This window comes from Condylura cristata, unplaced genomic scaffold (genome assembly GCF_000260355.1).
Source record: "Condylura cristata isolate star-nosed mole 26May11 unplaced genomic scaffold, ConCri1.0 scaffold00004, whole genome shotgun sequence".
Lineage (NCBI taxonomy): Eukaryota > Metazoa > Chordata > Mammalia > Eulipotyphla > Talpidae > Condylura > Condylura cristata.
In genome coordinates this window covers 24,770,010-24,784,441 of record NW_004567105.1, presented here as the reverse complement: position 1 = coordinate 24,784,441, position 14,432 = coordinate 24,770,010, and the positions used below count along the sequence as shown (strand labels likewise).

General features: G+C 36.2%; 1 protein-coding gene across 1 annotated transcript in view; it reads left to right on the top strand.

Annotated features, from left to right (window-relative positions):
- Positions 1-14,432, top strand: part of OTOGL (otogelin-like) — a 108,864-nt gene that overhangs the window by 73,200 nt on the left and 21,232 nt on the right. Inside the window, exons 34-43 of the mRNA XM_012735225.1 lie at positions 551-668; positions 3,625-3,704; positions 4,164-4,205; positions 6,038-6,120; positions 7,118-7,295; positions 8,709-8,851; positions 9,107-9,130; positions 9,218-9,310; positions 11,520-11,709; positions 14,143-14,357. Of these exons, the coding sequence (XP_012590679.1) occupies positions 551-668; positions 3,625-3,704; positions 4,164-4,205; positions 6,038-6,120; positions 7,118-7,295; positions 8,709-8,851; positions 9,107-9,130; positions 9,218-9,310; positions 11,520-11,709; positions 14,143-14,357 (1,166 nt within the window). The remainder of the gene's footprint in view (positions 1-550; positions 669-3,624; positions 3,705-4,163; positions 4,206-6,037; positions 6,121-7,117; positions 7,296-8,708; positions 8,852-9,106; positions 9,131-9,217; positions 9,311-11,519; positions 11,710-14,142; positions 14,358-14,432) is intronic.

Sequence of the window (14,432 nt, the reverse complement as noted above, 5' to 3'; positions counted from 1 at the left end):
GGGCGGGTCAGGAGAGGTCTGCCACGCCATGTGGTCACCTCCGGGGCAGGCTGGCATCGAACTCATGTGGAAGTGGCTTTAGCTTCTTAGTGCTGTGTTTTAACCCACTGCGCCACCAGGGAGGGCCCCATTTCTTTATTTGTAAAATAAAACTAATACCAAATCAGAAGTTGTAAGGTTAAAATAGAATAATGAACATAAAATTACTTGCAAAAATAAAATTCCAAGCAAGTGTTTGTTGCTATTATGGTATTTAGATCAATGAGAGCTCAGTAATCATACAATAGGAGAAAATAATTTTGAACTCTTCTTGGTTTTCTCTAACAACTTGCTTTTCAAAATCTTTGGAAGCCAAACTAATATTTTAGATATTGAAACTGAGCATGAAATGCTTTGATGATCAAGCAATTACAATGCTTCTATCTACCAGCCTTGTCTTTTCCACAGCATTATGATCAAAAAGTGTTCAAATACTAGAAAGTTATTTATCATAAATCATTTTCAAATTGTACTTTGAAAATATACGCAGTCTAAATTTTGTTTTCCCTAGAAATTCAAGCAGCAGTTCCGTACAGGAGGATGTGTGAATGGAGATATGAACCTTGTGCCACTCCCTGCTTCAAAACCTGTAGTGACCCTGAAGCACTAGCATGTAAATTTCTTCCACCGTAAGTCCTTTTAACCATTAAATGAGCAAATTCCCATATTAACTGATGCTGTGCTCAGTGAATATTTTAGATTAAAAACACTGTCAAGAATAATTTGTATGTGCTATTTACTTATTTATGAATTTGTTTCCTTATGTTCAAGCCGTTGTGATTAAGGGTCTGCTATGTGCCAGGAATTCTTCCAGCTCCTGGAGATACAGTACTAAACAAAATAGAGAAAGTATTTGGCTCTTGAGAACATTTTATCTTGTTGGATTCTAAAAGGAAATACAAATGTAAATATAAATACAATATATTGTGAAATGTATTTTGGGAAAAAAAAAGAAGGTAAGGAAGTTAGGGAGCCTAAGATATTTGTGTGTGTTTGCAAATTACCATGGAGTGGCCAGGGAAGAACAAACTAACCAGATGATATCTAGTCAGGGATCTGAAGGAAGTGAGGGAACTGGCAATGTCCCTGTTTAATCTGAGGGCAGTTCAAAAGTCCTGGGGTAGGAATTCAGTAGGCATGTTTGAACATGAGCAAGGAGTTCAGTGAATTGGAGCAAAGTGAAAAATGAAGTCAGATAAGCATAGTGGTGGACAATTTATATAAGGCCTTTTACCTCACTGAAAGGTCTTTTCTTCTTGAGTAAAGCCATACTATATTTTGGGCAGAGAAGTGGCAAAATCTGACTTATGTCTTCAAGTTTCCTTTGGCTGATATACTGAGTATGGACTGTTGGATATGCGAAGGACAAAGGTGGGCAGAAATACAGACAAGACATGAGGGGCAGTGGTTAGACAGTGACCATGAAGAGAGAGGTGAACAGATTCTGGATTATATGTTTTTTTTTTAACTTTGTTTTTTAATGGAATAACTTCAGTTGATAGCACAGTATGTGTTTTAAGAGTACAAGCTCACACCTTTTCAAATGTATACTACCACTTAACCAAAGTTCCAGCACTTTCCATTATAGCCCATGGGTCACCTCTAGCTATTGCTCTTCCTGCAGCCCTCCACCCCACCCTCCATCCTTTGACAAATGTCAAAATATAAAAGTTTGTTTTGGCTTGATTTTATCAATTCCTTTGCTCTCTTTATATTTCACATATGAGTGAGATCATCTAGTACTTCTTTCTCTTTCTTACTTATTGTGCTTATAATTACCCTTTTAGTTTCATCCCTGTTGCAAATGGCAACATTTTACTTTCTTTTTTTATAGTATTTTTTTTATAGAATTCACGACTTATAGTATTTTATAGTTTTTTTTAACAGTGTATTTCATTACACATGCATATTTCTTCTCTATCCAATCATCCGTCCATCCAGCAAACTGGCATTTAGATTTCCATATCGTGGCTATTGTAGGCTATTGTAAATAATGCTACAATGAACATAGGGGTGCGTGTATCTTTTTGTCATACAGTTTTTGTTTTCTTCCAGAGATATATTTAGGAGTAGAAATACGATATCATATGATAGACCTATATTCCTTTTTTTTACAGAAACTTCATATTGTTTTCCTTAAAACTGGGACCACTTTACACACTATGGGGGCCCTGTTGCTTCCCTTCCTTATTATGGCTATACAAAGAGTTGGGAAATAGTTTATCAGAGTGTTTGTGTGGAGGTCTAATGATGAATGCCAAAGACTTTTTCCCTTTTAAGAAAGTGAACAGAAATATCATTTCCTCCTCTTGGCTCCCAACAGGAGCCAAGTGACTCAAACTCAGTGACTGATGCCTGCAAAGCTTAGCGTGGAATACATTTATCGTATACTGATTAAAGTTTAGTTATTCAAATTTTTAAGTAAAATAAATAATTTTATACTAAACGGTTTATGTTATGGTAAAGGAAAAGTTAGCTTTTCTTGTTCTTTAAGGAATATTATTTAGTTTCTCTTTGAATAAGTGCTTGCTGATGGCAATACTTCAGTGTTAAGTTCATTTACATCAGGAATTAAATGAGACCTCATGTATTTCTGGTTTAATTTGTACTTTATAGATGAAATAATTAGAAATTCTTTAAAATTAAAAATATTATTTAATCTTCCTAATGTATTTAAGAGACAGATAAATAAACCCTTTGTAACAATAATAGCATTAGTTTTTGCTATTATGTATGAACCTAATTAAACCTAGCTGCACATGAAGGATTATATTTATTTTCATTCCATCAGAATTAAGTGAACTCTGAGCCCCAAATGGAATAGAAGGAATGTGCAACCTCACCTAGGTCATTATTTTGACGTCATTCTCTTCGAAGAAAAATATTCTGCATGGTCACTCCTGTCTTTGTCCACAATGCTCAAGTGCATGGCTTCCTGAATTCTGGGACCCTTGCTTTGCTTTTGTGCCATGCATAGAAAGTCATACATCTTGTGTGTCGACATCCAGTCTCTGTAGACTCACAGACTCCCAAAGCATTGTACATGGAGCTCTTAGAATTGTAGCATTTGCCCTAAACCCTCCTTTTGTCACAGAAGAGCAACTCCAAGATTTCTAGGAATTTTCTAGTGGGTTTTAAGATTCAATAGTAGTGGCAATACCAAAGATTCTAATTTTGTCATAGAAACATCTTTAAAGTATGAATTTTCAAAGAGCATGCTTGAGTCCAAGGAGTATAGGAGTGGAAAGTTAGAAATACAATAAATATTGATTAACATCACAATAAAGATTCTTCTGCATTTCTACTGATTTATACAGAACTTGGTCTTGTATGTCTTACACATAATTGTATGTTTTGAGTACTCTGTGTTCAGAATACGAATCATGATGAGATCTCTTTATTATATGCTAGCTTGTATAATGAGGTATGGCTGGGTGTTAGCGAATGGCTCTTCTGTTTTATTTCACAAGGAGAACAGAAGAATTTTAGGAATAATATAACCTAGTCACATAAATTAAATACAGTATAATCTTTATACTTTCAATATAAATATAATTTTAACTTTGATTTTCTTCTTATGTAAAGGGTTGAAGGATGCTTGCCCTATTGTCCTAAAAATATGATCCTGGATGAGGTCACCCTCAAATGTGTTTATCCGGGAGACTGTAAGTGTGAATCTTACTTAATTTACTCTGAGAAGTGAAACATTTCTATTTCCCCTCTATGATAGCAAATGGTTGCAAAGAAAAGTTTTAGCTAGACAATTTTTTATTGTCACCATACCTCCCCCACCATCAGAGCACCCATAATCTTCCACAATAGTACATCTTACTTTGCTCCTCATTTTTACCCCTGCCTCCGTCCCACTTTACTCTACCTTATCCCTCCCTTCCTGAATCTTTCAAGTCTATGGTAGGTAAGTTTTCAATTGACTTTTCTTCAATATCCCTTCATTAGTTTTTTTGTTCCGAACTACTTTCTAAACCACATAAATCTTCCCTCAACATTACCCCTCCGTTCTCTCTCCCCAAACATTTCTTTGAAGCTGAAAATCATGATATGAAATATGTGAGTCTCCCTTTCTGCAAAACAGATTAAGGAAGAGCACCTTTGTTTCTTTGCAGGCGTGCCTCTGCTTCCCACAGAACCTGCATTAATTCCACCAGGTAAGCAATCTCTGGTCATGTTCATGTGAGATACGAAAATTAGCATATGTAATTGAAATCTTGGCAGCTCTTAAAACAACTACTATCCCAAAGATTAGAACTCCCAGGGAGCTCTTTGTTTCATTAAGTCGCAAGTTCCTGGCTCAGCATGCCACCCTTCTGCAAGGCTTGGGCTTGTAGTGTGCCTCTGTGTCCATTTCTGTGAGTATAGATGAGGACTTCCTTTACACTTTTGCCTCGAGTTTAGGTTTTATTAAATTTTGCTTCAACTTTCACAATGATAGGTTGACTCTTAAGAGATGTTCATGCAAATGAAGTCTCTGTTGAGGAGACTTGGTTCCAGCGCAGTCCCAACAGCAGGTGGACCACACTCTTCTCTCATGCTGTGAAACCTGGCTTAGAAAACCATTTACTACATCCACACAGTGAAGCTTGTCACATTTAATGTACTACTTCTCCTGGGATTATAATTGATAAAAGTTCAGATAGATAATCATTTAACTTATTTGTCAAGCTTCAAGTGAGTATCAACACAGCCAGGCACTGTCTTGGCACTGAGGGGACCAAGTCATAACTCCCACCCTGAAACAGCTCATGGTGCATACCTTAAAGTGATCTTGCAACAAGGGTGGGAATAAACAGTAAGCAGGTGTGGAGGGCGGTCTTGTACTTATTTTGGCGGTTTGTCACTGAAGACGAGGAAGTGTGCTTCAACTAGAAGAGGAAACATGAGCAAAGGCCTGTAGCAGAGAGAAAACATGTCACACGGAGACTTCAGGGAGCTCATTGAGTCCTATGTGTGTAACATGAGGGGAACTGCACTAGCTGCCCTGAGATGTGAGAGAGGTCATTAGGGGCCACATCACAAAGGGTCCATGGAAAAAATCTGGACTTTTCCTTGAAGGCACGAGTGAATCACAAAGTTTTTAGTAGACCTATGACATTTTCAAAATAATAGCCTCACTACACCCATCGCTATTACCACCATTCTTATAAGTTACCATTTATTATGTACTAACTATGCATAAAGTATTGGACTAAAGGATATGCATACATTTAATCCTCAAAAACACTCTCTGAGAGAGGTCTTGTTTTTACTCTGGTAAAGATAAAGAATTTATCTAATGCTATGAAAGTTTAGGCATCGGTGAAATGATGTAGTTTAAAAAAATCTTGGGCGGGTCAAGAGTCGCTTTCCCTATACCATTTAATCTATGGGGTCAATAGGCTGTGATTAACATTGCACATCCTAACATCCAGGATTTAGTCTGTTGTTTCTTCTACATTGTAATCTATCTCTTTGAATTCTTTAATACCCAAACCAGTATTTAATATGTATTTCAAACATATAAAACCATCACAACCAATACATAGGTAAATGAGTTGCACACTATAACCCTCATGTGCAAGAAAGCTATCCTTATATCTAAAATCAGCCTTACTTCTTGTATAAATCAGCCTTACCACGTCAACATTTGTCACTCCTGAACTACCTTTTGTGATACCTTTAATTTTTTTTTCCTATTTAAGAATAATTATGATAGCAGTAAGACAGTGAATATATGTGCACTGTGGTAACTAAAAGCCAGGACTTGGAATCAGAATTATTGAGTTTGAATTCTGTCTCTGATACTTACTTACTGTTCCCTTCTTTACACCTTAGCTTCTTTGTTTGTAAAATGGCAATAGTATTATTTATTTACGAGGGCTGTGATGGGGAGTCAATGAAATAACCTCTATAAAATATGTAGGCCAATTTTCCCCCTGCTTATGAATTACATACCTGGTAGACACCATCCTACTAATGGAGAGGACATCTTAATTTTTAACAGCTCCAGAAGTGATTATTACACCATCAGAGGTCACTGTATTTGACATGCTAACTCCAACCCCGACAACAGGTTTGGAATGTGAGGTATGGCTGGTAATATGTTCCAATTAGTGCTCAAATCCTTATAATGGCTGTTCAGTTTCTGCATGGCTATGATGTATTATAAAACTTCTTTTTGCTATATTCTATAGTTTATTTTTGCTAAAAGATAACTATATGCTTTGCACTTTAGTGATTGTATTTTCTTAACTGATTCAGGCATTTCTTTTTTTATTTTTGAGATGGCTATAATTGTATTTGAAAATTATAAAGTTCTGTTTAAATCCAAGGGGAATCCAGTTTACCACACTGAGTTACAACCTAATTAGGAGAGAGAGGGCAATTTAATGGATGAATAGCAAAGGATGCAGAGAATTAGTTGGATGTTGGAAGACCCCATTTTTCCCCTCCTATTATTTAGATTGTGGTCACAGTAAGAAAAACAAGCAAAATTAAATGAGGTGTTAAGTTTGTTTCTTAAATACAGGATTTTAATGTAGGATTCTATGTAAGTCAAACATTAAAAAAAATTTACCAGGAAGCTACTAAATGCCATATTGTGAGCTAGATATAAAATTAATTTCTAGTGATTCTACATAGGTTCTGTCAAACCAATCTCACATGATTTTTTTTAATGAATTATTTGAATGGTATTAAGTTTTATTTTTTAAATGATAGTAACAGAAGTAAACATCTGCTAGCTCTATGACATAAAAAAATTGATTTCACTTTACAAGTCAGCTTATAAGCATGATCTAGACAATTAGTGTAAGGCTTACATTTGCTCAGAATTTTGAGCAAATTTGTTTGGGCCACTCTGCTATCAAACCATCGTTAAGGTAAAGCTTAAATGAAGTTCATATTGACTATACTGGAGAGGCTACAGCAACAAAAAGTTTTAGTGAAAATTTAGTTATGCTTAAAAATATTTAGATTTGAGAAATAAATGCCATGGGTAATGTGATTGGGAAATTTAAACAAATATTGAAAATGGATGGAAAATTGGAAAAAAAAAAAACCCTAACTTTATTTTTATTAACAGCCTCCACAGTTTGATCCTGTTTACAATTGTAGTCAATACATATGCCTTAACATGGAATGGACATTATTCAACTGGTCTCTTAATTGCCCAAGGGATTTGGAAATGCCTGACTGTGGTTTCCGTGGAAGGCCTGTTCAGGTGAACAGTGATATCTGTTGCCCTGAATGGGAATGTCCTTGTAAGTTTGCATTTCTTACATGACAATCCATTTTTATTCAAGGAAAGTTATGTTTTTTTTTTCAATTGCCATCTCATTAAAGTAAAGTTACTGTTGAATTTTTTTCCATTTGACTTATGATTTCTGTTTTTAGAGTCATTTCTTATCAAACATAGTAAGACTAATGTAGAAGTAATTTTTTTTTAAGATTTATTTATTCACACAAAATTGGGGTACAAGCCAGAGCTGCAGGGGTGGTGAGAAGCTTCACCAGAGACAGAGTGAGGCAGACTGTCGAAGTATACTGCTTAGGGGAGCGGCAAGCGGTTAAGGAGAAGTCTGTGGGACATGTAGATCACCTCCGGTTCAGGGAATCGAACTCAGACTGAAGCGGCTGCAGCTCGCTTGCAGTGCTGCATCCTAACCTGTTGTGCCACCAGGGAGGGCCTGTAAAAGTATTTTTAAGAGAGCAGCATCTTTTTTACTTCATTACAGTTACTATATGTGTGTGTTTGTATGTGTGTGTATATATATGTGTGTGTGTGTGTGTGTGTATGTGTGTGTGTATATATATATATATACACACATATACATATTTATTTTTATTTATTTATTTTTTCTGCTCCCTTACAATCCTACCTTGAGTGAAACCAGAGAGATTCTACTGGGGAGGAGAGGAGAACATGATCAAAATTGGGGTGGGAAGAGCACATGGGACTATGGTGATGGCACATGGTGAAGAGGTGGTGGGAAGTCCACAGGGATTACAACTGATGTTAAAAAATGTACAAAATGGGGCCCTCCCTGGTGGCGCAGCGGGTTAAAGCACCGCACTGAGAAGCTAAAGGCTCTTTCTTCTTGGTTTGGTTTCCGGCTTGCCCGGAGGTGACCACATGGCGTGGCAGACCTCTCCTGACCCGCCCGCTGCTCCCCTCAGCACTGTACTTCGTTGATCTGCCTGTTCTGCTCCCCACTCTGTCCCTGGTGAATCCTCTCACCCTCCGCATCTCTGGCCTGTACCCCAGTTCTGTATGAATAAATAATAAAATAAATCTTTTAAAAAAATGTACAAAATGCAGAATTATATAAAAAATTTTATATAAATTTTTTTTAAATGGTGAAAAAAAAAGCATTTTCTCCACATCCTTACCAACATTTATTGTTTCTGTGTTTTGTTTTTACTGGGTTGTTCTCACCGGTATGAGGTGGTATCTCGGTGTGGTTTTGACCAGTGATACTTGGTGATGGTGGTGAGGTGAAATGCATTGACCCTATACCCTTGTACCTCATATAGTGCAGTAAACCATTGTTATCTTAATTAAAAAGTAAAAAAAAAAAAAAAGCAATGAGTTTTGAATTTTGAAAAAGTAGTTATCGCTGCAAATACCATTCATTCACTAATAAACTACATCCATTCTCCACCACTCATTTTAGGCCGGTGTTCCATGTTGTCCGAGCTGAGCATCATTACGTTTGATGGCAACAATGCAGCATTATATAGTATGGCTTCTTATATCTTAGTAAGAATTCCTGGGGAAGTTATAGTGGCTCATATTGAAAGATGTTTAATGAATCAGGTAGGCCATATTCCATTCTTTTGCTATTTCTTCATAATCTGTAGTTCATTTTTTTTGCAACATTAGGTATTCTCAAAATAACATTTTTAAAGAACAAACTGAGATTAATCTTTTGATACTTAAACCAAAAATTTTTCATGTGAAATTATTTGGAGGCATGTCATATTCATTCAAATAGTATTTTACAAAAGTCAAGTGATACATTATTTAAAGGTTTTTATTTTTTGTTGATACTTTTTTTTTTTTTTTTTACAGAATGGAAACCCATTTAAGAAGCTAGTAAGTATTTGCAGTACATTTAATAAATTCCTTCTGGTTATTGTTAAAATTATGTTAACTTCATAGAATTTTTACTTTTAAATCAAGGCTTCTCCTGGACGAATCTCTGGACTTTGTTTTAAGAAGTTAAATTTGACAACATCTATACATAAAATAATTGTCAATCGCTTAGCAAGAAAGGTAAGAACACAGAGTCTAAAAATATTCTTATGTTAGATGAAAGTAAGAAATGATACAAATGTAATTATTTCCAAAAAGAGGTTAAACTTATCAGTGGAGTTTTATTGTTGTGATGTCTAGTAATTCTTTTCATGAATAGTTCAAAAATTAGTGTCTTATATTTCTTGTATTTTCAATAGTTCTTGCAAATACTTCATATTAAATATGCTAAAGCTTCCCTGGATAATATCAGTGGCCAAATTTCTTAGTGTAGGGTTAACATTAGTGTTTTAGAGTAGACAAAGTGGAAATAATGAGCAAAAGAGGAAGCATAATAGTGTGGATAGTAGCATAGATAGGAACTCCAGATAGCAGAGTAAAGATTGATGAGAGAGGAACTAAGGAAGGAGTAATTGCGATCCTATTAACTTTTGGTCGATAAGTAATACCTAGAATTAGAAAAATAACAAGGGATATTTAAGTTTATTGAAAACACTGAAGAAAAGCAATGTATTATAAAGTATTAAATACATTTTAAAATATGGAAAGGCCATTTGACTTTTAGAAGAAAAAACATACACTTACTAGTGAGGAGTGAGTTATACAAGCTCAATGTTTCACTCAGATCTAAATGATTTTTTGAAAAACAAAAGAAAATTATGTGTAAAACATTTTCTCTAAATGACTGACATGTTCTTCTGAAAGAAATTACATTGACATTGAAAAATGGATTCTAAATTGGAAGCAATATTAAAAAGATCCTTAAATATAGTTAGGTGTTAGAAAGTTTAATTTTAAGTAAAAGTTAAAAATATATGTTAGTAAGATGAATGAGGGACTTTTTTAGATGATAGCGTTTGCATTGACCTTTGATTTTAATGAAGTTAAAATATTGATGGGGAGCAGCTGGGAAACTGATTTAGACACACACCTCTCAGTGCTATAAATGGGAGCATTTGGGCAAAAGGTTTATTTTTGTCTCAAATTGAACTCAGGCCTTGTCATATATTCCTAATCAGTTCAAAAGTAATTATCTGAAATATCATTTAGTGAGGCTTTAAATAACAAAATGACACAGACTCTGATCTCAAGTAATGTATAGTTGTTTGGGGAGTACAGATGTAATGATCTGCTGACCAGAAAGCAGAAGATGTCCTGTAATAGTTATGACCAACCTTTAATGGAAACAGAAAAGTCACTGAATGCGGAAGGGTTAATAGATATTTTTGGATGAAATGACAGTAAAGATAAAGCTTAAAGAATGAAGAGAAATTAACCGGGCAAGCAGGATGTTTCAGCGTTTTTGTGGTAGTATAAGAAAGACAAAAGGATGAGAAATTGATAGTTAGACAGGAATAACTTCTACAAATTTACTGCTGGTTATTGCTGATATTTCCATGTCATTGTCATTATTTAAATAACTATTATAATATAACCCTTGGACTGCCTATATTTGTCTTATCAAGAATTCAATGCTGAAAATACAGTCTGGAATCCCATTCAAACATAGGAAGTTGACTATCTGGGAATCTTTTTTTTTTTTAATTTTTTTTGAAGATTTATTTATTTGCGTATACAGAACTGGGGTACAGGCCAGAGGCTCAGGGGCGGTGAGAGGCTTCACCAGAGACAGAGTGGGGAGCAGAACAGGCAGATTGACGAAGTACACTGCTGAGGGGGGCAGTGGGCGGGTCAGGAGAGGTCTGCCAAGCCATGTGGTCACCTCTGGGGCAGGCGGGAATCGAACTCATGAGGAAGTGGCTTTAGCTTCTCAGTGCTGTGCTTTAGCCCGCTGCGCCACCAGGGAGGGCCTATCTGGGAATCTTTACCTGGTTTGACACATCATTGATAAGACCATTATATTTACAAACTGATCTATACAGAGAAGGTTCCAGATTAAAGAAAGCATTCTGAAATAACTTTATTATCTTAGATTTATATTAGAAGGTACTGGTCTGATCAGCAAATATTAAAAGAAACAGACAGAAAACTATACATAATAGAAAAAGTTAAGTTTTGAAGAAAGTAAAAAGCAGTGGAGTTAAAACAAAAAAATGTAGCAAGACACACAGTGAACTAGTAAAAGCTTAGAAATTATGAAAAATAGTCACAGCACAGATAAATACTTTATATTAAATCAGAAGAAATGTAATGATCTGAATTCTAATTTTAAAGAGCATGTATTTAATATTAAACTTTTCTAACGTATAAATGCATTATGTTCTTTTAGGTGGAAGTAGATTCTGTCGTTGTACCTTTACCCTTTTCAAATCAAGACCTGTTTATTGAGGATTCTGGTACGATGTACGTAATTACCACGCCAGCTGGACTAATCATAAAGTGGGCTCATCTTACAGGAATCATAGACATTCATTTTGGCTCTCAATTTAATTTGTCATCTTACACAGAAGGACTTTGTGGTGAGCATTTTTCTCCAATATTTTTTGCTTCTTCTTTTCTTTTTTCTTCTTATTCACTTTATACTGTTTTGACTCCTGTTACCCCACTGTATGGCTTTGAGATATGATGTTAATTTCAGTTACCTATCTGAATGTTTAAAGAAGCCATCGTTTTCAGTAAATGAGCTAAGAAGCATGAAATTACAGCTCAATTTGAGTATTTTGTAGAAATATAGGCTTGCCACTATTTCTGTAATCCTGTGTTATGTTTCTTTTAGTTCATCTTTATGAAGCATTAATGAGGTGTCAGGCACAGTACGTAAACTGTAACTCCTTTAATTCTAACAGTGGCCCTATTAAGTAGGTATTGCTGTTAATGTTTGTGACAAAAAAGAGATATAAAAAGTTTAAAGGAGTAAATAACTTGTTTTTTTTTTTTTTAAGATTTATTTATTTCTGCATACAAGAACTGTGGTACAGGTCAGAGTTTCAGGGGGTGAGAGGATTCACCAGAGACAGTGGGGAGCAGAACAGGCAGACTGACTGAAATAACTGCTGAGGGGAGCAGTGGGTATGTCAGGAGAGGTCTGCCACATTGGTCACCTCCTTGGCTGGGTCTGTAACTGGTGGGTGCAGTGGCTATGGAGAGCTTCACAGTGCTGTGGTTTAACCCCTTGTGCCACCAGAGAGAGGCCCTCATAGGATTTTAGAATGCATATTTTCTCCTTTGATTTATCACCTGGGTGCTATGATTTCTGCTAGATTTTCATGTTTTGTTTTTTCTTCCTTTAATGTCCATATGTACTTTATGGAGACAGACACTCTGCTAATTGGATTCTTAACTATAGATGCTTAGTCACTGTAAAGAAGGAACTGGATGATTTTTCTGCTCCCCAGTGATTACCCCTTAAATTCCACCCCCACCCCCAGTGGGAGAACAATGCTTTGTGAAGAACCCCATGCTGTGAGGGCTGCTAGACTAGGTGTTGGATAAAAGCAGCAAGCAAGAATGTGGCCAGTATGAGTGAGCACACAGACTGGATGGGGAGGTCAGCATCACCCCCTTTTCTTCACAGTACTCTGAAGCCTGCAGATGGGGTGGTGGCTGGCATTGTAATACAAATAAATTTTACTAGCAGTTGCTTTCCTCCAGAAGTGTTTAGGCTTAAACAGTAGCTGCTTTACAGTATGGTTCACTTAACTTGAACTTTATTTTTTGCCTTGCACTCAGTCCCCTGTGCATTTTATAATGATAAGGCAACTATGGCAGCAGCAGCCTTTATTGATCTTAAGGGATCTGCTCAAGAATGAAGATTTGATATATGACAAAAAGTTCAGTGAACATACTTTACATCAGGAGCCTGAAGAATTTAGAGAAATTATGTATTGAGGGTAGGTGGGGTTGAGGGAAGGTGTACTTCTCTTGGCTCTGGAATTCACTGTATGAAAATAGGCTCTCCATTTTCACTTTGGCCATTTTGAAGATAAGCTGAGTGCTAGAGAAGGTCAAAACATCAGAGACATCAGCCATTTTTTTAAACGATTTATTTATTTATTCATACAGAACTGGGGTACAGACCATAGGTTCAGGGATGGTAAGAGGATTCACCAGAATAGAGTGGAGCAGAACAGGTCAACTGACAAAGTACATTGCTGAGGACAGCAGCAGGTCAGGAGAGGTCTGCCACGGCACTGTGGATCATCTCTGGGGTGGGGATCGAACGTGCACTGACTGAGGTGGCAGTGACTTGCTTGCAGTGCTGAGTTTTAGCCCACTGCGCCACCTATCGCCCATGTTGTCCCAAGGAAGGAAAGTTGTCTGTGATCTCAAATTCCCAGTTCAATTCCTGTGGTTAGCAACGGTTATCCTAATATAGGATAGATCCATGTGTCTAGATGACCCCCACAGCTGACTGAAACATGCCTGGGTTACTTGTAATTGTTATTAATGCAGGGGCCTACAGTCATGCCAGTCAGGACTCTGCCTCTGAGAGCTGTGTCATGTATCAGGTGATGTGCAGGGCAGTTTCTGAAAGGCAAAATATATGTATATATAATGTTTTCAGGTAGATTTTTCTAGGGGAATGGCTATATAGAAGGTAGTCACCAAATGTCTACATTCCCAGTCAAGAGCTAGTTCTTTACTTAGAAGGTGGTAGTATATGGAGTTATGCAGAATCAGTTTCCTCTTTCTTCATTTTCTGTGATCTCGTCACATCTTGACTTCTAAGATCATGGTTTCTTTCTTGCCTGAATAAGACAGATTGGTATTATTTTAATCAAATAATTAGTATGCAATTTAAAAAAATCCATCACTGTTTAAAAGGTGCAAATCTGGCACCTCATTCAGTAAATTATTCATCCATTTAAAATCAGTTGTTAAGGTGACATTTATATTGCCTATATTTAGTTTAAGTGAAGTTATTTCCTTCTCAATGTCACATATTTTTCTAGGAATTTGTAATGAAGACCCAGATGATGACCTAAGGATGCAGAATGGCACAATAATCACAAATATGGAAGACATAGAATTATTTATTGAGAGCTGGGAAATTGAGAAATCATTTGAAGTATCAACGAGAAGACCTGTCAGGAATTGCACTGAGCATGATTGTGCTCCCTGCATTGAGTTATTAAATCGAAGTGTTTTCATCCCATGCCATAATAAAGTAAGTTGAAAGTAACCATAAACAATAACTGACACATTAGACATGTGGAGAGTAAAAGCCAATAAATTTCCGTTC